The sequence below is a fragment of the Labeo rohita genome, chromosome 2 (assembly GCF_022985175.1).
Source record: "Labeo rohita strain BAU-BD-2019 chromosome 2, IGBB_LRoh.1.0, whole genome shotgun sequence".
NCBI classification, from domain to species: domain Eukaryota; kingdom Metazoa; phylum Chordata; class Actinopteri; order Cypriniformes; family Cyprinidae; genus Labeo; species Labeo rohita.
Window position 1 is genome coordinate 17,709,692 of NC_066870.1, and position 24,945 is coordinate 17,734,636.

The 24,945-nt window shown below is 34.2% G+C and overlaps 1 protein-coding gene across 2 annotated transcripts in view; it reads left to right on the forward strand.

Moving 5' to 3' along the window:
- fndc3ba (fibronectin type III domain containing 3Ba) overlaps positions 1 to 24,945 on the forward strand; it is a 174,579-nt gene that overhangs the window by 143,354 nt on the left and 6,280 nt on the right. For both annotated transcript variants that reach the window (XM_051131518.1, XM_051131508.1), the window contains exons 18-25: positions 454 to 559; positions 1,380 to 1,552; positions 3,716 to 3,829; positions 3,949 to 4,098; positions 6,092 to 6,372; positions 14,804 to 15,019; positions 18,016 to 18,182; positions 18,281 to 18,408. In XM_051131518.1, coding sequence (XP_050987475.1) covers positions 454 to 559; positions 1,380 to 1,552; positions 3,716 to 3,829; positions 3,949 to 4,098; positions 6,092 to 6,372; positions 14,804 to 15,019; positions 18,016 to 18,182; positions 18,281 to 18,408 — 1,335 coding nt within the window. The remainder of the gene's footprint in view (positions 1 to 453; positions 560 to 1,379; positions 1,553 to 3,715; positions 3,830 to 3,948; positions 4,099 to 6,091; positions 6,373 to 14,803; positions 15,020 to 18,015; positions 18,183 to 18,280; positions 18,409 to 24,945) is intronic.

Sequence of the window (24,945 nt, forward strand, 5' to 3'; positions counted from 1 at the left end):
TAATTTTTTTTTTTTTTTTTTTTTTTTTTTTTTTTTTTTTTTTTTTAAGAAAATGACTAATTGTTTTGCTAGATAAGACCCTTATTTTTCAGCTGGGATCATTTAGAGTTTGTTAAAGCTGCACTAAAACTTGCAGGCACCATAAAAGTCCACTATATGGAGATAATTCCTGAAATATTTTCCTTAAAAAAAACATAATTTCTTTACGACTGAAAAAAGAAAGACATGAACATCTTGGATATCAACAGTGTGAGTACATTATCGGTAAATATTTGTTCTGGACCTACTCCTTTAAGCAAACTGTGTTGTGTTATATATATATATATATATATATATATATATATATATATATATATATATATATATATATATATATATATATATATATTGTGTATATATATATCAGTCTTTTGAATGATAGTGTAAATCATTGTTGTGCTTGTGTGCCTGCAGTGCTCTGAGAGTCTGCCTGTGCGTACGCTATCTGTAGCTCCAGGATGTTGCCAGCCTCCCAGAATTGTGGGTAAAGCCAAACACAAAGAAGTGCACTTACAATGGGGTAAGATTCTCTGCGTAGAGTATGTAAACCCACAACATAACTTCTTTTTTCTCTATCCCTCTGTGTCCTCCTTGTACAGTATATCCCCCTTCTGAGAGTTTGTCATTCCTTATCCTCTTTTATTTCGTGTTTACTTTTATGCATTTTACTGTATGCTATTACACAAAGTGATGTAAAGTGTATTAAAGCCAAGTTTTTCAGACAATTTCCTTATGAATCAAAGCCACAATGTCGCTAACACCATGCTTTCCCAGTTACGATATCAAGAAACCGTATTAAGTTGGTAATATCGGTTCTTCCCAGATCACCGCAGTTTCTGATTTATTTCTGATGATGTGAAATTACATTTCACCAAGCCACTCTATGGCATTCACCCAATGCCACAAAATCACTTTCTCATATCCAGAAATAGCTTAAGATCAATACTTCTACCTTTTTGCTACATTTCCTCAATGTAGCGTTATAAACTTGCACATATTTTCAAGTACGAGACTAGAATGATGCTGTTGTAGTGCACTTGACTCACTGAGTCACTGTGCAAGAGCTATCGGTTTGGAATTAAAAGGTAAACACCCTCATTAGGGGTTGAATTCTGAGCCTGGGAGCTCCATTGTTGAGCTGCTGGTTCCAGGCTTTTAAGTGAAGACTTTGAATTCAGACTTTTGGACAAGAAACTTTGATCTGAAGTTGTAAAGCTGTAATTTGCTCTGCCTTAAAAGAACCCCTTACTACTGGTATAAAAGGTGAAATGAACCTGTAATTCCTGTAATTTTTTTAACTCTTTGTTGAACTGAAGTGCTTTGTCTCTCCTTCTTTTCAGACTGTCCCTCCTCTGAGGGGGCATGTGAGGTGAGTGAGTACAGTTTGGAAATGAGGGAGGGAGAGTCTGAGCCCGCCGAGGTCTATCACGGCTCTGATCTGGAGTGTACTGTGGGCAGTCTGCTCCCCGGCGCCACCTACAGCTTCCGCCTGCGTGCTGCCAACGAAGCCGGAGTGAGTGACAATTTAACAATTTAATATCGAGAGATTCACTTACGCACAGTACTTATTAACGATGGGTTGTCATAACTGGTTGACTAGGTTGTCCAAAGGACTACTGCCAGGCTAACAGCATGCTAAAACTTAGTTAAGCAATACCACTAATAATATCAATGCAAATTTTTTTGCAAAAAGGAACAAATTCATCGACCTCACTAATTGACTAGTCGGTTGGTAGGTGACCATCCTGACCTATCCCTACCATAATGCATCATTAGGTTTAGTCTCTTTATCACATTACTTCTCTAAACCAGCCAATTATTATTTGAATCCGTCTCGAATTAGAGGATTCTGAGATGCTAAGACATAATTATAAGTCAAAATTATGACGAATGGTTGTAATTATGAGATGAGTCAAAATTTTATGTCATAAGTAAAAAAAAAAAAAAAAACACAATTATGAGATAAATAAAAAAAATAAACAGGTCGAAATTATAACAGTCATAATTATGAAACAAGACAAAATTTAAAGTCATATTTATGATGTAAGTAAAAAAGCATAATTATGAGATAAATATGACATGAAAGTCAAAATGATGACAAATAGTCAGAATTCTAAGTCTAAATTTAAGAGTCATACTTATGACGCAAGTAAAAATGACATGTAATCATAATTATGAGAAGTCAAAATTTAAAGTCATTCTTATGACAAAAATAAAAAAGTAAAAACAAAAGAAATTATGAAATAAATGTCAAAATTATGACAAATAGTCAGAATTATAAGTGTAATTTAAAAGAGTCATACTTATGACGTAAGTAAAAAAGCATAATTATTAGATAAATGACAAGTCAAAATTATGACAAATAGTTACAATTATGAGAAGTCAAAATTTAGAGTCATAAGTAAAAATGCTTAATTATGAGATAAATATGACATTAATGTTTAAATTGACAAATAGTTGTAATTATGAGATGAGTCAAATTTTAAAGTCATATATGATATTTAAAAAGGCATAATCATGAGATAGGACAAAAGTTGAAATTATGACAAATAGTCGTAATTGAGAAGTCAAAATTTAAAAAGTCATATGACATAAGAAAAAAAAAGCATAATTCTAAAATTAAAAAGGCTAAATTGACAAATAGTTAGAATTTAGTTTAAATGTAAAGAGTCATACTTATGACATAAGTAAAAAAAAAAAAAAAAGCATAATAATGAGATAAATTAAATAAAAGTTGAAATTATGACAGAATTATGAGAAGTCAAAATGTAAAGAGTCATACTTATAACGCAAGTTAAAAAAAGCATAATGATGAGATAATTGACATTAAAGTCGAAATTATGACATATAGTCGTAATTATGAGCAGTCAAAATTTAAAGTCATATTTATGACGCAAGTAACAAAAGCTTAACATTATGACAGTCAGAAATATAAGTCTAAATTTAAAGAGTCACACCTATGTTGTTACAAAAAAATCACTTTTTCTTTTCTTTGTCTCATACTTTTAACTGTTTATGTCATAAATGTAACTTCCAATGCCATAATGTCAACTTTATAATAATTTTTACTTTTAATCTCATAATGTGTCATAATTTCACCTTTTATCTTACTGTTTAAATTTCGTATCTCATAATTTTGACGTTAGATCTCCTAATATGGTCCGTTTATGTCATTATGATTCACCAAAGCATGATTTCTTTTTCTTTTGTGGCAGAAATGGGCTAGCATATATATCTCTCCAGCTTCTCCAGGGATTTCTCTTTCTGTCAGCATGACAGGGTTTAATCCATCAGTGTTGAGGGAGGCAGAGATCAGCTCTATCAGTCTAACTTTTTCTTTGTTCGAAATAAGTACTGTTCCCTGTCTCTTTTCCAGGGTTGTCAATACAGCATTCAGAGTAAGCACTATAGCCTGTGGAGTGAATTTAATCCTTTTCTCTGTTTACTTTTCATTGTTTGTGTGGGACAAACTCCCACAAGTGAAGAACCGATGCGTCTCGCATCAGATTGCGGTACTGGAAACATGCTTTGATTTCACAAGGATGTAATGCAAGATTGTTTTTGGGTCTTATTTGTTTTAGGCGTGTTTGTTTTTCACATTTTATCCGGATAGAAATCAACTTAGTTGTCCTGTAGTGAATGTTAATTTGCATTTCTTTCTCTCTTTGTCTCCCAGTATGGGCAATTCTCTGAACCAACAGAAATAACAACCGCAGCTGGTCCTCCTAGCCAGTGTGCGGCGCCATCCCTCACCTTAATGTCCAATACCTGTGTGCTGGTCAGCTGGGAGGTAATTTATCATATTTAAAGCAGATCTATCATTAGGACATGGGTTTTACATTAACGCACTCACAATACTGTCAGTATTGACGTTAAGATTCAAACAATCAGCCAACAATTCTCTTTCAGAGTCCTGAAAGTTCGGGAGCCGACATCTCGGAGTACCGTCTGGAGTGGGGCAGAGAGGAAGAGCAGATGGAGGTGATCTACTTCGGCACTGACACGCAGTGTGAGATCTCAGACCTGACACCTGCTACTCATTACTACTGCAGACTACAGGTATTACTGTCACAAAAATTAAAATTCTGTTATTAATTACTCACCCTCATGTCGTTCCAAACCCATAAGATCTTTGGAACGCAAATTAAGATATTTTTGATGACATCCAAGAGCTTTCTGACCCTGCAAAGACAGCAATTGTATTAGATATGTCCTGTGTTTAAGTTTAAGTTAAGTTTAAGTGTTTAAATAATTAATAAAATATAGCTATGTCTTTTATTACCTCCTTTTATAAGGTGCAGTGCCCTTGAGAGAACTGATTAGCACATGATGTGATTTTATTATGTTTTACAATTTATAGTGAGTCATTCTAATGCAGCCTGGATCCAAATTAGAAACTTGAATAAACTTTAAATAGATTTTTGTACCATATTTAACATGTTTAGCATTTTATCTTTTCTATTGTAGCCCGTTTAATTAAGTAGAGCAGTAAAAAGTGTGACAGGAAAATTTGAAGGGAACAATGAAAGTTGCCACTTCATTAACTGTATCATTTTGTGCAGCGATGCTGCAAAAAAGTTTGAGTCATTATGCTTTAAATAAATGAGCTGGTGACAGTCATGTCAAGATATTATATGGTGAATTTAATAAGGGGATTAACAGCATAATTATTGCTGTAATCATTTTCGTTTAATAGGAAATGTAGTCTTGCAGCTCCAAATGTTTTACAGATTTGGGTTAAGATATAAAAATGTGTGTTTATAAATATTTAAAAATATAGGCTGGTGAACTAAAATTAGGGATCCTATGGGGTTTGGAAATGTATGAAATTTGATTCAAGTATTTTCCAGGTCTGGAAAAGTATGAGAAAAAGAAACAGAGTATGTAAAATATTTGTGTTTTCAGACTTTTGCCCCTGTTTAGTTTTTATAATAGAAAATTAAGAATTTAATGAAAATAAATGTATCATACAAGAAGCAAGGTTTCATGGGAGCTGTTTAGTGATTCTTTAGTGATTGTCAAATACAACTGAATAAATTCAAGGTGCACTTTTTTTCATTATGCAAAGCATTTTGTTTTTGTTTTTTTATTCTTAACACTATTATACACAGCCTCAAGGACCTTTGAAAAATCAAAAATTATACAGACTTTTATGTGCACACAAGAAACCATTAAACTTAGCATACAGGACAATGGACACTGATGTACTTATTGTGCCATCAGCCCATTTTGTGTTGTGGTTTTAAACATTAGGCCTTGATATTAGAGGTACTACTATAAGAAAAGCCAAATTTTGAACAAGCAGATCTCTCTTAATTCATGTATCCATGCTCTTATTTTATTATATATAAAACTAGAAATTGTAACGTGTAGTTACAATAGTTTCTCGAGGGCACAAAAAATTTCATTTGTGCATGTGAAAGTCTGTATTTTTTATTTATTAATTAATTAATTTTATTATTTGTTACTTTAGGGGCTCTGTATGTTGTCACTTCGAGAAAATCAATGAAAAAAAACGAGAAAAATATTTTTCAGATGACTCGACTATATACCAAATATAATGCTGAAAATAATGCTATGCGAACCATTTATGTTAAATATGGTCTGAAAATGTACTGAGAGGTTTGGAAATTTGAGTCTGGAAAAGTATGGAATTTTAAAATGGAAAATGTGTAGGAACCCTGTAAAATAGATGAATTTTCTGTTAATAAATCAGTTGACATTTCTTATTATTGCACAACACAGGGTTGTCAATGGATTAAAATATTTAATTGTGATTAATACATTATTTTTCATAGATACTAACACATTTATCTCTTTAGCCCTTTTTATAAAAAAGCGTATGTGTAATTAAGTTTGGCCATTTGTGTGGATGCCACTAGACAGTGTTGTTATTTGTCAATTACTGTTAATTTTTTAAAAATCACACAGGATTTAATAAACCAGTCATAACTATGATTTTAATAAATGTGGAAAAACTTGTTGACAACTAACTTTTAAAATGATCAGATACATTTATTGACCTTTGTTGAACTTTGTCCCTTTTTTCAAGGCGGCGAATCAAGCAGGTGCAGGACCGTACAGTGATCAAGTTAGCTGTCAGACCCCCGCCACCGTGCCCGACCCGGTCTCAGTGTTGTGTGTACTTGAGCATGACCCCACAGAAAGTGGCGTCTACACACCTTCCACTTGCCTGGCTTTGAAATGGGACGAGCCCTGCAACAATGGATCGGAGATCACATCCTACACTCTTAAACTGGGAGAGCAGCTCATCAGCCTGGACATCAGCACCTGCTATGTGCTACAGAACCTACAGCCTGACAGTGAATACAGGTATGTACATACACACTCAACAAAAAAGCACTGAGATCACATTCAACCAGTGTTGCCAAGTCTGCGGTTTTCCCACGGAAATTGGGCTACTTTAACACTGTGGCCGTGGGTTGTTTTTGATGTCTGCGGGTTGAATTGACTCCAATAACATGATATTTACCCCCTGAAATGTGAATTTACCAGGGGAACCTGACAAAAAATGTGTATTTTATTCCTTGGGACCCCCCCTTGAATTTGGGCTAGTTCTGAGAAGCACTTGGACGGGGTTTTTTTTGTGAAAACCTGGCAACCCTGCATTCAACTGGTGATTTACATAAGCACTTCTGCGATATGGGAAAACATTTTTAACTAATAACTGCTTAGCTTTCCGATTCCCTTCGAGCCAAAAACGACTCCTGCGGGGAGTAGTTACACTTCATCTCAGGTCTCATTTGCATTCTGCAAAGTTGTCCATTTCAGCGAAGCATGACGCCACAACCGCATCACCCCTGCTGCCTGTTTCCTCCCCCTGCCAAGGAGAACAGTGGGTAAACAGCAGCATGTTAATGACGCCAGTCGGAAGCTAATGAAAGGAGAAGGCCAGAGGGCAGAGTTTGTGTGTGTATCTACGAAGTAGCGTCCATAACAGGACATCTATCCCTGCATGGGGCCTCCACAGCACACAAATAAGTGCCTCCATCAAATGGCTTACGCAACCCATGTTTTTTATTCGGAGAGCTTTGATTATGGTCTTTAAAGGGATAGTTCACCCAAAAATGAAAATTCAGTCATTAATTACTCACTCTTATGTAGTTCCAAACCTTCATTCATCTTTGGAACACAAATTAAGTTATTTTTGATGAAAACGTATTACCTTTCTGCGTCTGGGAATGTGGTAGTTGCATTGCTGTCTGTGCAGGGTCAGAAAGCTCTCAGATTTCATCAAAAATATTTTAATTTGTGTTTTGCGAAGAAGAACAAGGGTTTTACAGGTTTGGAACGGCATAAGGGTGAGTAATTCATAACAGAATTTTTATTTTTTAGGTGAACTATCGCCTGGTTTTTCCAATTACATCCCAGTTTTCTTCTGGCTCCTGCAGATTTTTACTTGTCATCCACCTGCTCCCCATTTAATGATTCTTTTCTTGCCTACTCCCACTCATTTTACACTACTGTTTAAAAGTTTGGGGTCGGTATTTTTTTTTTTTTTTTTTTTTGTTCCAGTGGGTTTTTCCAATTCAGCATGGGTGCATTAAATTGGTCAAACATGAGGGTAAATAATGTTATAATATTATAAAAGATTTCTGTTTCAAATAGATGCTGTTCTTTTGAACTTTCTATTCATTAAAGTGTCAGCGCAACTGTTTTCAACATTGATAATAATAAGAAATGTTTCTTGACCACCAATTCAGCATGTTTGATTTCTGAAGGGTCATGTTACAGACTGGAGTAATGGCAGAAAATTCTGCTTTGCATTACAGGAATAAATAAAATTTTGTAATGTATTAAAATGTAACATTTCACAATATTAGTTTTTACTCTAACATTGATTTTTAAAAAGCAGCATTTATGAGCATAAGAAACTTTAAAAAACATTACTGACCCCAAACCTTTAACTGTATTAAAGGTCTTGTCAACATTACCATTTTCCTCATGTGTCACAATAAATAATAATAAAATAAATAAAGTATTCTAATTAATAAAACAGACAAAAAAATGTTATGCTACTTATTAGGGCTGTAAAAATGATTAATCACGATTAATCACATCCCCAAATATAAGTTTGCACGTATGTGTGTAAAACTGATTAACCCTGATTAATCGCATCCCAAATAAAAAGTTTACACGTATATGTGTCAAATCGATTAATCGCGATTAATAGCATCCTAAATAAAAGTTTACATGTATGTGTGTCAAATCAATTAATTGCAAATATTCACATCCAAAATAAAAGTTTGTGTTTACTAGGGATGTCACAATACTCAATATAATATCGAACTGTTCTGTAGGACATCCACGGTTCAATATGCGCTTGTGAATTGCGTTTTTTCGGTTTTGCATTTTAAATAATTTCCTTGTTTTACTTATCTCGAAATTTGCTGTGTTTGCCTGTGATTTCACGTGCTGAGACGAGGAAACGCCTCCCCGCTTATATCTGAAAAAGCAACACTTGCAGAGAATCTTCTCCTCTAATAAAATGCAATGATAAGCCTTTCTAAACTTTAAAGAGAACATTATAACTTATTTTTACTTCACAACTCTGTCGAGTGTTTGAAATAACTTCCTTTTGTGATCTGATGTGGCTTCTTCTCATAGAATGTCGATTAGCAATGGCTTACAAATATACTTAATCATTATGAAAATACCCGAGATGGCTTGAAGAACACAGATAAACCATATATTATTGTCCTGACATTTCATCATTCTAAACGTTTAACGTTATATCTTGTTTTTATTCAGTTACAGCAATAGCGATGCCTTTATCCATATTAGAATTTTTCTGGCTGGAATGGAACATAATCAGTGCTGCTACTTTGACGCATATGTAGTTTTTCTGCACAAGGGCACCCTCTATGAGTGAAACCCATCCTATTTTGCATAAAAAATAGAATAAATGTTAAGCAGACATATAATAATCCACGCTTTTTCCAGTGTACAGAGGTTTACAGGAGTATTTTGTTGTTAATCAGATGCAAAAAAAAAAAAAAACTCTCACTGATGTGGCAAGCTATCAGAATCAAACCGAGCCGAAAACCGTGGTTAAAAAAAGAGGTAAGTATTGAACCGTGGACTAATTGTTGCATCCCTAGTATTTACATACATGTGTGTGTGTATTTATACATGTAAATATACAGAGTACACACATATGTATTATGTAAACACAAACTTTTTATTTTGGATGCAATTAATCACGATTAATCAACTTGACAGCACTGCTACTTATATGTACATTAAATGCAAAAGTTCACTTTTTGCTCAAATCTATGAGTATTACTATTAAAACTATTTAAATGTTGCTTACAGAGCAAAATTAATGTAAAAGTCTGGGTTGTAAATGCTTATTCATAAAGAGGTTGGTTTTTAAGTGTTTTCTATTTTATTTAGTATTCCAGGCTTGTTTAAGATTCTTGTGCAGGGATATCAGGGTTTATTTTCTAGTTATTGTTGACCTTTCCATTTCCACGTTGTGCATCTGTTGTATTTGTCTCCTGTTGAACTTCCCATTTGTTATCATTCAGCCACGAATCATACCCCAATGTGTTTTATTTTTCTGATACTGTCCATGAAACAATAATAATTAAAAAAAAAAATCTAGTCCACATTCTTATCTATTTATTACTTTCTTCTTCTTCATTATTATTATTATTATTATTATTATTATTATTATATATTTTGGTAACACTTTAGTATAGGAAACAATTCTCACTATTAACTAGTTACTTACTAGCATGCCTATTATTAACATATTGGCTGTTTATTCGTACTTATAAAGCACCTATTCTGCATGACCATATTCTACATCCCTAATCCTACCCAATACCTGAACTTAACAACTGCCTTACTAAATATTAATAAGCAGCAAATTAGGCATTTATTGAAGTGTAGTTAATGGTTTGTTAATAGCAAGAACTGGACCTTAAAATAAAGTGTGGCCTTTTTTTATTCATTGATTGGTTTTGAATTGAAGAAGCAAAACAAAAAGTCAGGAGTCCTCTCAAAGATTTCATTATCTGATAGCAGACTATCTCAGTAATCTCCTGCCAGTGTTCAGACTGGCCTAATAGCAGTGTAACCTCTGTCATTTACCCTACTCGTACAAAGAAGCTGAGCTTCTCTATGTTCAATATATTTAATAGATCTTAATCAAACAAATGGATTAAGGTAGTAGTGTTAAAATTTGCTTTGTGATCAGTGACTTTAATAGTGAGAATCTTAAACAGAAGTCCACTTCCAGAACAACAATTTACAAATAATGTACTCACCCCCCTTGTCATCCAAGATGTTCATGTCTTTCTGTCTTCAGTCGTGAAGAAATTATGGTTTTTCAGGATTTTTCCATTGGTGCCCCGATTTTGAATTTCCAAAATGTAGTTTAAATGCAGCTTCAAAGGGCTCTAAACGATCCCAGCCGAGGAAGAAGGGTCTTATCTAGCAAAAGCGATCTGTCATTTTTTTCGGTCAAGATAAAAATTTGTATACTTTAAGCACAAAAGCTTGTGTAGCACAGGCTCTGGGATGTGCGTTCACGACACTGTGAGTCACATCTAAATTCACTTGTCTGTGTACCCCGGCTCAAAAAGGTAGAGTATGGCGAAAAACTAATTTTCTCCTACAACTTCAGAATCGTCTGACATCGTTGTACCTTTTTGTTTGTAAACAGCGTTTGACTTACTTCATGGGAGTCACTTCACACGGGACGCAGCAGTCGCGAGTGTCTAGATAATTTTCATTGGGAGACGTGGAAAGCAGGAAAACCGTGGGCGGTTTCGCTGGCGGTGCGGAGCGCAAGTGGTGCTTACGCACCCAAAATCAGACGTGTCCCATGTAAGATGCGTCCTGTGTGAAAGGGCCTTTTAGTCTTTGCGCGTTCACTTTGTAAACACTCGGTCTGTAGTTCCGCCTACGTTCCGCGTGACTTTTCGACGTGATTCAATAGTACGTAGCGTCCTGGACGCGCATCCCAGAGCCTGCACTACATGAGCTTTTGTGCTTAAAATGTAAACAATTTTTTTTTTTTTCGGAAAAAAATGACAGATCGTTTCGCTAGATAAGACCCTTCTTCCTTGGCTGGGATCATTTAGAGCCCTTTGAAGCATTCACATTTTGGAAGTTTAAAATCGGGGCACCAATCAAGTCCATTATATGAAGAAAAATCCTGAAATGCTTTTCTCAAAAACCATAATTTCTTCACGACTTATTTGTAAATTGTTGTTCTGAAAGTGGAGTTGTTCTTTACTTTCCAGGATAATGTTAATTTAGTTCCAGGTTGAAGTGAAAATAAGAAGTTATTTTAATGTGGCCCAAGACTTATGAACCCAGGACCAGATCTTTCAGCCGAGCCCAGTGTGAAGCAGACTGTACGGTCATTTGATCTCTCATAGATCGATTATGTCTTTTGTCATTAGGGGCGTACAGACTAATGAAATCTCTTGAAAGGTTAAAGTATATTTTGTTTTCAGTTAAATGTCAAACAATCAGTCTGGTGTTGTGGAAGAGCTGCTGTTAATTCCAGTCCAGGCTCCCCAACCCTCCAATTTTTTTAAACTCAAAAATTGATTTTGGTTCTATTTGATTTAATAATATGACAAGGCATTATGGTTGAACAATGGGCTCCTACATAAAGCACTTTTAGCATTCTCAAGTTAGCAAGACTCAGCATGATGTGGGTTATTACTTCTTACAGTGGCAGTGTGTGAAGATATTGACCACATCTCATTTCACATCAAGGCTGAATCAAGGTGAAGCTACAAAATACTGTAAAAACGAGCTGTTATTTCAAGGAGAAAAGCCAGTTTTAGTTGGATTTTCTAGTTGTATTTTTGTAATAAATTGCATTTAATATTGTATTTATGTACATGCGTGTGTGTAAATAAATTAGAAGCTGTGCCATGGAAATGGCTTGAAGTGTTTAACATGGTTAACAGCAAAGCTAGAGCACATCTGTTGGCCTTTTGATAAACATATGTGAAACCCCATGCACTCCATTATTACATGCATATTGAAATTGCACTGCACATATGAGTGTCATCTGCTCACCTCCTGCATGAACGGCAGCTGTAAGCAGAGGGGAATGTTGTGTTTTTAAAGCATGAACATGAATGAGACTAGTATAGTGAGTCATATTAGCGCTGTTATTGATGATACCATGTGTCTCTGTTGACATTTGTTGTGTTTTGAAAACAAATAGAAATCCACATGCTGTAAGGTTGCAGTGCAGTTGCTTAACAATACACAGTTCAGCAGTGACATGAAGTAAACAAGGTGCTTGGCTTTCTCGCTTTTGGAAGCAGCATAAGTGCCTGATTGTTTAACTGTTCTGAACTGCCCTTGTTAGTTTTGTAGCCATCATGTCTGTAAAGACTCAGTGCTGTTCTTCAAAAAAAAAAATAAATAAATAAATAAATGGCTAGTAAATAAACACTTTTCATAGTTAGCTACACTACAGGCTACTATTAAAAAGGGTTTAACTACATTGAAAATGGGTGTTGTTTTTTGTTTTGTTTTGTTTACAGATTTACAAAAAAGACAAGATGCTTCATGTTCCACAATGCTTCTAGGAACATTGAGTATTTGTTTGTTTGGTTGGGTTTTTTTTTTGTGTGTGCGTGTTGTGGTGTTTTTGCTTTGTGTTGATTTTTGTCTTTTGTTTTGTTTGGTTTTATTGATTCCCTGAAATGAGTCAGATTTTAAGAATGCTTCAGGATTCAAAATGTTTCTAGAACATTAAGTTGGTTTTTTTTGTTTTTGTTTTGTTTTTGGTCTTGTGGTGTTTTGTTTGGTTTTATTTGGTTGCATTTTGTTTGGTTTTGTTTTGTTTTGTTAATTCCTTGAAACGAGTCAGACTGCCCAAATGCTTCATGCTTTAAAATGCTTCTAGGAACATTGAGTAGTTTTTTTTGTTTTTGTTTTGTGTGATGTTCTTTGTTTGTCTGTTTTGTATTGTGTTTGTGTGTGTGTGTGTGTTTTGCATTGTTTTGTTGTTTCTTTAAAATGTGTCAGACTTTCCAAATGCTTCATGCTTCAAAATGCTTCTAGGTACATTGAGTTGTTTTTTGTTGTTGTTTATTTGTTTTGTTACATTTTGTTGTGTTTTGTTTCAGTTTTGTTTAATTTGTTTTTCTTTTGTTTTGTTGCATTTTGTTTAGTTTGGTTTTGTGTTGTTTTGTTTGGTTTTTCTTTTCTTTTCTTTTCTTTTTTCTTTTCTTTTATTGATTTCCTGAAATTGGTCTTGTGGACTTCCCAAATGCTTCTAGAAACATTGAGTAGGGTTTTTGTTTGTTTTTGTTATTTGTATTGTTTTTTTGTTTTTTTTTGTATTGTATTGTATTGTATTGTATTGTATTGTATTGTTTTGTTGTTGTTGTTGTTGTTGTTGTTGTTGTTGTTGTTGTTGTTGTTGTTGTTATTGTTGTTATTGTTGTTTGTTTTTGTTCATTCTCTGAAATGAGTCAGACTTTCCCAATGCTTCATGTTTCAAAATGCTTCTAGGAACATTGAGTTGTTGTTTTTTGTTTTGTTTTGTTTGTTTTTGTTTCTGTGTTATTGCATTTTGTTTTTGTTTTGTTGTTTAGTTTGTTTTTTGTGTTTTTGTTTGGTTTGTTTTGTTGCATTTTGTTTTGTTGTGTTTTGTTTGTTTTTTTGTGTTGTTTGTTTGGTTTGTGTTTTTTTTTTTTTTGTTTGTTTGTTTGTTTTTGTTTTTTGTTTTATTTTGTTGATTCCCTGAAATGAGTCAGACTTTCCAAATGCTTCATACTTCAAAATGCTAATAGGAACATTGAGTTGTTTTTTTATTTTTTATTTGTTTTTGTTTTGTTGCGTTTTTTTTTTTTTTTTTTTTTTTTTTTTTTTTTTTTGGTGTGTGTGTTTTGTTTTGTTGAATTCCTGAGATGAGTCAGACTTCTCAAATGCTTCATGCTTCAAAATGCCTGTAGGGACATTGAGTTGGGTTTTCGTTTTTTGATGCGTTTTGCATTGTTGATTCGCTGAAATGAGTCGGATATCCCAAATGATACTGATTGACGAGTTCTAGAAAATGTGTCTCTGTCTCGGTCTCATTGTCTCGGCTCAAAGCTTGCAATACAATGTGTGGCATACAACATGTTGTTGAAAGGTTTTGATGAAAGAGCAGCTTTATGAAGAATTGCGTTCTTAATGAGTTATTGATTTAAGCCTCAAAGCTGCTTTGTCTCAATCAGCAGGTCTTGTGGTAAAGGTCAGGTAAAGTCTGTTGTACTGATCCTTGAAGCTTGAAAAAAAATAGAAAGCACTTTCACCTTGCTTCTGAATCTTGCAATGCCACGACTGTTATGTTTTTTTTGACACACATGCATGAAAATGTAATTTTATAGTAGCCAAACTGAAATATTACTTTAGAGGAGTGAGGAAGAATTTCCTCCTGAGCCCATCAATCAAACCGCTCTGTGTCATTACTCGCTGTCAGAGATTTTCGGTCTCAGGGTTTTTCTTTCTATATATCATGTAGGATTAGTAGGAGTGACCAACATATTATTTACCATTAATGTCATATAACATTGCTATATAGAGTAATTGTGATGTATTATATTTTTGAAGGAAATTGAGCAAAAATAATGTGATGATGCCTGTTTTGATAATCCTGTAGATAAAATACTTTTACATAACATAAGACAATAGCAGCACAAATATAAACACTATATCTTTAGCAGTTTACACATTTCTATAGTTTTAAATGAGACTCTCTGTTCTGTGCCAGTCTGCAGATTCAGGCAGTAAATGAGATTGGTGCCAGTCCCTTCTGCCCTCCCCTGCTGGCCCGCACCAGGCCGCTGCCCCCTGTCCCGCCCCGACTGGAGTGCACTGCCGCCGGACCCCAGAGTCTCAAACTCAAGTGGGGAGACAGCAGCAATGCCAAGAGCCTGCTTGGGGAAGAGATGGTCTACAACCTACAGATGGAGGACAAGAACAGAAGGTCAGTTCATCTTGATTACACCTCATAAATGACAATATACGCATCGCTAAGAGGGAAATTGAATTCATTTTGAAAGCGCACTGTGAGCATTGATGTAATTTAGTCAAGGTGAACTCTCATTAGATGGCAGCAATATTTTGGCATTATATAATTTTATTTCTAAACATTTTAGCTTGTGTAGTTTTTAGTCTTCAGTTTAACAACTGACAGATTTCATTCTTGAATTACACCTTGAAGCCCTAATTTCAAATGTTATAGGTCTTAAGGTCTTACTATTATAAACATACTTGTAAATCAGCCAGGCCACTACGTTTTTAACCTCCCCGAGTTTCAGTTTGGCTCACATCCTAATTTAATTGTAATTGTTGATTGTTTTCCTTGGCAGAGTGGCGTTTTGGCTGTTTTTGTGAGCGGGCAACAGGCCTGACAGATGGCCTTTTAATAGAAAATATAATGAATTCCCCAACCGACACTGTCGGAAATCCTTTTAGTGGTAGACTGGTTAATTTTTAAATTATTTTAATGATTGTCTTTAGATAGTAGCAGAGAGGTGATAACAATATTAATCTCTACCAAACATGCACCACGGGTGTTTATACTCTAATTCTAACTTTATGTAGTTTATATGTACTCTTAACTTTCAAAAGTTTAGAGTTAGTATGATTTTATTTTATTATTATTATTATTATTATTATTATTATTATCTGAACATGGGAAGTTGCTTGATTCTCACCATTTATTTGATGTAAAATACAGTGAAATGGTAATATTGCGAAATATTATTAGTTTAAAATAACTGTTTTCTAATTTAATATATTTTAAAACACAGTTTATTCTTGTGATGGCAAAACTGAATTTTCAGCATCATTACTACAGTTTTCAGTGTGACATGATCCTTCAGAAATCATTCTGATATAATGATTTGCTTCTCAAGAAGCATTTCTTACTTTTGTCAGTACTAAAAACATGTGCTGCTTTTTTCTTTTCTGTGATTTTAATCAGTTTAATGAATCGTTTAATGCATTAAATAAAAGTATTACTTTTTCAAAAAAAAAAAAAAAAGATCTTGCAGACTCTAAACTTTTAAACTTTTTGATGGTGTAGTTTTTTTTTATCAAACAATTTTGATTTCAAAACGTTCTTCAGATTCATGTTAGGACCCCTGTACTTTCATACCGAAATTTAAATTTTGCGATGCTGTTAAAGGGGTCATCGGATGCCCATTTTCCACAAGTTGATATGATTCTTTAGGGTCTTAATGAAAAGTCTATAATATACTTTGGTTAAAAATTCTCAATGGTTGTGTAAAACAACACCCTTTTTACCTTGCCAAAATCAGCTCTGCAAAAATCATCCTGTTCTGGTCGAGGCTGCTTTAAATGCAAATGAGCTCTGCTCGCCCCGCCCCTCTCTTCTCTCTGTGGAGTGACGAGCCTGTTTACTTTAGCCGCATTTAGCCGCTAAACTTGCTAACTAGCAGAGTATTAGGAAAGGCAATCGTAAAGATTCATAAAAAAAAACCCTTATACTCACTTCTGCTGTAAGTGAAGCTGGATCACGAATGATTTGTGTGAACATAGACGGATATTATGTAGGTCGGGAGGCGCATTCCCTTCACAGACAAACGTAATCCACTGCATCTTCAGTGGCTCAGATGTCGGGAGTAAATGACGACCAATATGTTCATTATTACATCCAGCAACACAACACCTCAATCGCTCAATCGGAGATATTCTTGTCTAACGTACATCCCTGCTCCGGCATTGAAACAAAGAGGGCGGACTGTGAATTTGAAAAAGGGGATTTTATTTTTACAGATTAATTAAAAACCACTGCATGGATTTTTATCATTATAGGGTAGATGTGTACATACACTGCCAACACACATTAATGTTCAAACAACATGTAAAAGTGAACATAGCATCCGATGACCCCTTTAAAGGCTTTTCTGGTATTATTTTGTCCATTGCATTTTATTCATGTATAAAGGCTGGAAGTTACAAAAAGAAACGTCATAATCATAACAGAAGACTAACAGTTGGTCGCATAATGTCTCTTTGACTTTGTGTGTTGGTCCTGATCAAATTATAGCAATTAGCATATTTACTATGCTCCTAAGATTGGTGGGCATTAGAGTGTTTTTTTTATTAGTATTTGCTATTTCAACAATGATTGATTTAGCTGCTTAATCAAAATTAAATGCCAACTGCACAATCAGGCAGGACTAGACTGAGCATGGCTCTGAAATGGACTCGTAATTGTTCTGCTATTACACATTTTATTTCTGGTCAGATTGCCATAGTAACCACATATGTACTATTCATCAAACCAACAATAGCAGCTATTGTATCAGAGCACTTCTCTGTGGACTCGTCTTGTTCATGTTTTCTTCTGGAGTTCATTTTATAATTCAGTAGGTGATCTGTCATTGTGTTTTGGAGCTGCACAAAAGACTCTTCCCAGTACTGTTCCTTCATATTTCCATAAAAAACACTATCAATCCAAGCCAGCATTCCAACACAGATTTGGATGCAAAGAACATGAAGAGGGTAGTTTGACAGGCTGTGGTGAGAATATCAAGTACAAACTGCAGGTCAGTGGTCCGTTACCGTCATCTCATTAGTCAGACATCAAACTGGCAAAGGTTTCTTGAGGTTGGCAAAATATCTGGAAGCAGTCATTAAAAAGCAGCTGTTGCTTTGTTCTCGTTTTGACCCGAGTTGTTTGTATAGACTGATGGTGTTGCGCTAGGACAGGACATCACTGCCAATACCAGAAGTCTGCACCTAATTTATTGTAATTGAGAGGAAAAAAGGTTAAATTAAATTTTAGAAGTCTGGTGCTGGTCTACAATGTCATTACGTCCTATGTTTGTCTTACAAACACACAAACGGGCATAAAAGAGCATTCTTTAACATTTTGTGGTTGTTTTATGTTTTTATTGTGCCAAGGTTAAATTACACACCATTAACACAAATGAAATGTTTATGTTTTAGGTTTGTCACAATATACAGAGGCCCGAGCCACACGTATAAGGTACAGAGACTAAATGAGTCGAGCAGCTACTGTCTCAGGATTCAAGCTGTGAGCGAGGCAGGAGAGGGCCTGTTCTCTGAAGTGCACACCTTCCATACGACCAAGTCTGTTCCTCCAGCTCTCAAGGGTAAAGTATATTTATTCATGCCACATTTATGTTCATGTACTGGATGAGCACTTATTTGGATGCTTATACAATTAAATGTGTATCACCGTTTCTTTTAGCTCCCAAAGTGGTACAGATGGAAGGGAGTGTGTGTGAGGTGAGCTGGGAGAGCATTCCACCAATGAGAGGAGACCCCATCTACTACATTCTACAGGTGCTGGTGGGCCGGGAGTCCGATTACAAACAGGTGCGATTGCATTTTTTAAAATGTGAATTGTCTGTAGACTAAGGCTATCGATTAGCCTCAGCACTTTGATACATTCAGTTCATTTCTGTTCATTTGAATTGCATTCATAGTAAAATGTCTTTATTAAAACACAGCGGAGATATATTATGCATCAGTGCTCTTTGCTAATCTCATTTTTTATAAAAAAACATGTTCTGGATTTCTCTGAAAATGTAATAACACTTCTATTTAGTTTGTACTGTGGAATATTAAAAGAATAGTTCACCAAAAAATGAAAATGTGCTGGAAATTTACTAGAGATGAACAGATTGCAATTTTCTTGGCCGATTCCGATTTTCTTTCTAAGAGCTTTTTCAATGCAAAAAATTATTAAACATTACAGTTACAGTATCAAAAGTTATAGATATTCTCGCACTTAAACAACTATCAAAATAAAGTGCTCTGTGACTGGAAAGAGGTAGAAATAATAATTAAGTGAAAATAAGTTGCTGTATATATAACACTGTGTCAATTAATTCAGTTTGAATAAGAAGAAGCTGTAGAGTTGTTACTATTCAAATGAAATCAGTATCAAGAAACTCCATTTTTGCACTGCAGAAAACACAGAAGCTGCATCTGAAGTGGCATTAGATGTATATACACGGAATGCATAAATAGTTTTATAAGATTAATGTTTGAAATATTTTTTTAAACATAAAAATAAGAAATGTTGGCAAAAATGCAATGATACTTTTAAATATGAAACCAAACCACCAGTAGATGCCAGTAAACGGGTGTTAATGAGTAAGACAGTTAGTCATTAATTCAACTTATTCATTCAGATACACACAACAGTTCTGCTGTTGCTTTGAACTATTTTCGTCAATGAAATTGAGCAAAAACAGTCAATACTGTCAACAGTCCAGGCCGATCATGTGGAAAAATCGGCTAATTTACTCACCCTCAGGAGTTTGATTCTTCTGGATGCTGTCAGAATGAGAATCCAAACAGCTGATAAAAACAAACTAATGATCAAGTGGAAAGCTGAGAGTTTGTAAGAAGCAAATCCATCATTAAGACATTTTTACCTTAAATAGATAGTTCACCCAAAAATGAACATTCTCATTAATTATTAATCATTAATTGCTCCAACCCTGCAAGACCTTTGCTCATCTTTGAAACACAAATTAAGATAGTTTTGATGAAATCCGAGAATTCCATCAGTGGTGGAAGAGTACTTTTTGTTCACAAAGAAAACATAAATAATGACTTCATTCAACAATTTCTTCTCTTTCGTGTCGGTCTTCAACGTTATTTTTGTTTTCCGTGAGCATAAAAAGTATTCTTGTAGCTTCATAAAATTACGGTTGAACCACTGATGTCACATGGACTATTTTATCAATGTCCTTACTGCCTTTCTGGGCCTTGAATGTGTCAGTTGTGTTGCTGTCTATGCAGGGTCAGGAAGCTCTTGGATTTCATCAGAAATATCTTAATTTGTGTTCTGAAGATGAACGAAGATCTTACGGGTTTGAAACGACATGAGGGTAAATAATTAATTAATTAATTAATTTTCATTTTTGGATGAACTATCCCTTTATCCACGATATTGCTGCTTTGAAGAATTTAGGAGAGAATAATGCACAGATCAAGTGAAAACAGTCCAAAAAATGGTTCTAAACAAGTATGTTGTTGGATTTTGATTTGAGAGGACAATAGGGGGTGGAATTTTTTTTTTTTTTTAACCAATGAAGCACCATTGTTTGTTCCCATTAAGAAACAAATTTATCTACAGTATATTTTGGTTGGCCTGAGGGAGAGTAAATCATCAGCAAATTTTGGGTGAACTATAATTTTAAAGAAGTCCACTTCCAAAACAAACGTTCACATATAATGTACTCACCCCCTTGTCCTCCAAGATGTTCATGTCTTTCTTTCTATAGTCGTAAAGAAATTATGTTTTTTGAGGAAAACATTTCAGCATTTTGCTCCATATAATGGACTGATATTGTGCCCCGATTTTGAACTTGCAAAATGCAGTTTAAATGTGGCTTCAAACGATCCCAAATGCGGTTGTAAAGAAGGGTCTCATTTTCATTAAAAAATACAATTTAAGTACTTTATAATCTCAAACGCATGTCTTGCCTTGCTCTCCCAGAACTCTGTATTCTGGCTTAAGACAGTTAGGGTATGTCAAAAAACTCCAGTCGTATTTTCTCCCTCAACTTCAAAAATAATTTCAAAATCATCATGCACGCTACAGAAGCACCGACCCAGTCTTTGCAAAGTGAACATGCAAAGAAGATCAAAAACCCTTAACAAAAAAGGTAAAATGGCAATATAGGAAGTTTTTTGAAGATGAGGGAGAACATGAGGTGGGAGTTTTTCAACATACCCTAACTGTCATGAACCGGAAAAAAACAGACCAGGCAGAAGGCGACAAGACGAGCGTTTAACATTAAAAAGTATATAACTTGTATTGTTTTTATGAAAATAACCAATTGTTATGCTAGATAAGATCCTTCTTCCTCGGCTGGGATCGTTTACAACCGCACTTGGGATCGTTTGAAGCCACATTTAAACTGCATTTTGGAATTTCAAAATCGGGGCACGATAGCAGTCCATTATATGGAGAAAAATGCAGAAGTCTTTTCCTTAAAAAACATAATTTCTTTACGACTGAAGAAAGAAAGACATGAACATCTTGGATGACGAGGGGGTGAGTACATTATATGTGAATCTTTTTGTCTTGGATCATTTGTGATTATTATCCACACCTATAGGTAAAATGCATACATTTTCTGAAGTTTCTTGCTAGACTTTGCAGTACATTGTTATTCAAGGAAGGGGGACAAAAGATCAAGATGTCATCCCCACAGAATAAAAGTCGGAGATAGAAGCAGGATGATAGGTCTGTGTCCTCTGCTTGAGACTATTAGTATTCTGCGACTGACGTTGATGCCACTGCTGATGGCTTGATAGAGACCAACACCCAGCTCATCGATCATACTTCAAAACAATTGAAGAAAACAACAGCATGCATTTAAAAATTATTTAATCTATTTTAGGTTGTTTTGCATTTGTGGTTGTTGAAAGTCTAGTTATACATGAAAATAGTATAACTAGACTATAAAGCATATAGTTTAGCCTGATTTAACTATTGAGCATAACAGATGTTCATATGTGACCCTGGACCATAAAACCAGTCAGAAGTATATTTGTAGCAATAGCCAACAATACATTGTACTGGTCAAAATTATTGATTTTTCATTTATGCCAAAAATCATTGGATATTAAGTAAAGATCATGTTACATGAAGATGTCTTGTAAATTTCCTACAGTAAATATATCACAACTTAATTTTTATTAGTAATATGCATTGCTAAGAATTTAATTTGCACAACTTTAAACGTGATTTTTTTCAATATTTTGATTTTTTGCACCCTCAGATTCCAGATTTCCAAATATGGTCCTGTCCTAACAAACCGTACATCAATGGAAAGCTTATTTATTCAGCTTTCAGATGATGTGTAAATCCCAATTTTGAAAAATTGACCCTTGTGACTGTTTTTGTGGTCCAGGGTCACATATATATATTCTGTAATGTCTTGACACAAAACATTTCCTAAATATTCTAAAGTTTACACACCCGTGTTCTTAATATTGCAGCCTGTCTTTTTAAGAATCAGTGACTTTTGTGACAGAGTCCCTGGTTTGTCTTAAGAGCGAGGATTATTATCATTCACTGCACATGTGACATTACTGCACACATTTTTGTCAGTTCGGTTACAAATGTGCAGACATTTTGCATTTAATGGCCACATTAGTAGATCAGCCTGTGAATCATAAATCCACTGACTGCTTGTGAAGGCCACACAGTCTCTCTAGGGAGTTGCAATCTCTGGAGTAAGCCAATTGGATTTCTTCCTTGATATTTTTCTGTTAGGGGCATGAGCGCTGCTGCTCTGATGTCCAATTTAGCTGGCATGGTTCCTATTACTCTGTTAATGTGTTCCTTGTCCTGTGAGCTGTTAAAATGGATATGAGAAGTGAGGAGTGTGTTGTTTGCATGTGAGGAGAAGCAAGGGTTTTAATGGCAGCAGATGCCATCTTCTGTTTGCTCTGGTTCCGGGGTGTCTGTGTGAACTTGTAACTAGTGTACGTCTCCATTTCGCCATCTTATTTGACTATACAAAACATGTAAAAGGGACCGAGCACAAATCCTGTGTGCATCTCAAATCATTGACACCCAGTTAATGTATGTTAACTGTCAAAACATTACATGAAAATTGTATGTGCAAGCACATGCAGATATCACATCGTTTAATATTCAAGTTAGTTGCAGTTTTGGAGTAATTGTATTTATTGTAAATTTAGTGCTCTATGATTTCCGCAATGCGGAAAACGCAGACGGAATCTATTCATAAAAATAGAATTTACTCTATAACGCAGAATGTCATGGAGTTTGTCAAATTTTGGATGAATAAATCAAAAGTAGGTCAGTAAAATTAAATCGAAACACGATATGGACGTCTTTGTGAATTATAAGCCACAAAATACTATTTAAATATGAATCCTACATGTTCATTGGGTCTGTGTGTGAACGAATGGCGCAGATGAGCGATTTCATTTACTACACACATACTGAAGTGATTTTAGAGTTTTTAGCCTCTGCTGCCTCAATATACGTGTACATCAACACATAAACAATCTCTAGAACTGCTTTGTGAGTCACTTTGTGAATATTTTATCATTTCTTGTGGGAAAAACCAAAACTACCTTTATATACAAACAGAAATGTAAAGGTTCACAGCAACGTATCAAAATAAAAGTTTGGTTTAGCTTGAGGAAACTGTGATCGAAATGTATTATTTAATGTAATGATAGTACTACTACAAATAATAATAATAAACATTATTTTTAAGGAGTGTTTACCAGAAAAATTATTTAACAAAATTTCTTTACCAGAAAAATGTAAATACGGAACACAATATTTCTGAAAAATAAATAAATGTTTTTTTAAATAAAATTATTTATTTAGAAATGCATTTGATTATTAACAATTAAACCATTAAAATATAAACCAAAAAATTAATGGAAAACACAGAATTTGGTAAAAATAAGACTAAATTTGAGAGGGAAAAAATTTATTCTATAGGGGCTTCATTTTTTGTTAAACTTTCAATAAACTGCTGTCACGTTTTACATTTATTTAACTATTAAAAAAAATTAAAACTGGAAAAAAAATGGAATGCAGAAAATAGCAGTAAATAAATAAATTTATATATAAATAAATATATAAATATATATATATATATATATATATATATATATATATATATATATATATATATATATGTATGTATGTATGTATGTATGTATGTATATATTTATATATATATATATGTGTATGTGAATTCTACAAAACCATTTTTTCAACATTGTTTTCCCCTCTAAATAAATAAACAATTAAAAATCATCGGTTTTAAATGATATATGTGAATTTAATCACTGCATTATGATATACAAGATGAAAAATGGATATTCAGTTTGAGATATGCTGGATTAACAGTTTTATTAAATTAGATAATTTTTTTTTATTAACAATGAATTACACCAAGAGTAAAATAAATGTAAATGGAAAGGAAACAAGCATGAATAGTTCAGTGGTGTGCAATGATTAATTTTGTTTACATAATATATGTGTGTGTACTGTGTATATTTATGTAGATATATACACATGCATGGATATATTTAGGAACAATATGTTATGTGTATATATTAAATATATTTTTATATAATATTAATTATATCAATAAAAATATATACATGTAAATACATGTGAATATTTTAAAAATATATACTGTATGGGTGTTTATATTTACGTAATAATATTGGGTAAACAAAAACTTTGGATGCGATTTAATCATTGCACAGCACTAGAATAATTAAACATTCAATCTGTATTGTATTGCAAACACAGAAGGTAAGTGAGACAAATAGTGAAGCCTTCCCATGCAGGAATAAACTGTTGTGTTGTGTTTTATTTTATTTTCATTGTTGTTCTATTATATTCAGCTTGTTTTTAAGTTTTATTTTGTCTGCTCCTGAGTAATTGGCTTGTTTTTGCCAGCTTTTATTAACGGAGGCCAGTGCTGTCTCAGTTTTACATGCTCCTCTGAACTCAAATGGCATCTGTTTCATTCCTCGCTGCAAATGGAAAAATGAAATAGTAGCTGTCAAAAGGAATTGCCACAAACAACTTATATTAAGTTCATCTTTTTTAATGCATTATACTGCTCAGAGGGACAGTTTCCAAATGTATTTGCATAGCTTGTGTATTTCTACATTGGTGGTTTTTCTTTGGAAATCAAAAGTAGACTGAGTCTGGTTCTTCTATTCCTCACTGAAATGAAATGTTTGGTTCTCTCTTAACCTTTTGTACAGGCAATAGGTGTTTGGAAGGGGGGGAAATGACTCGAATTCTCAGTGCAAATTTTCTGAAGCGATCGTGCCGTGGCACTTTATCCATGCGTCTGGAATAAACAACAAGGGTCT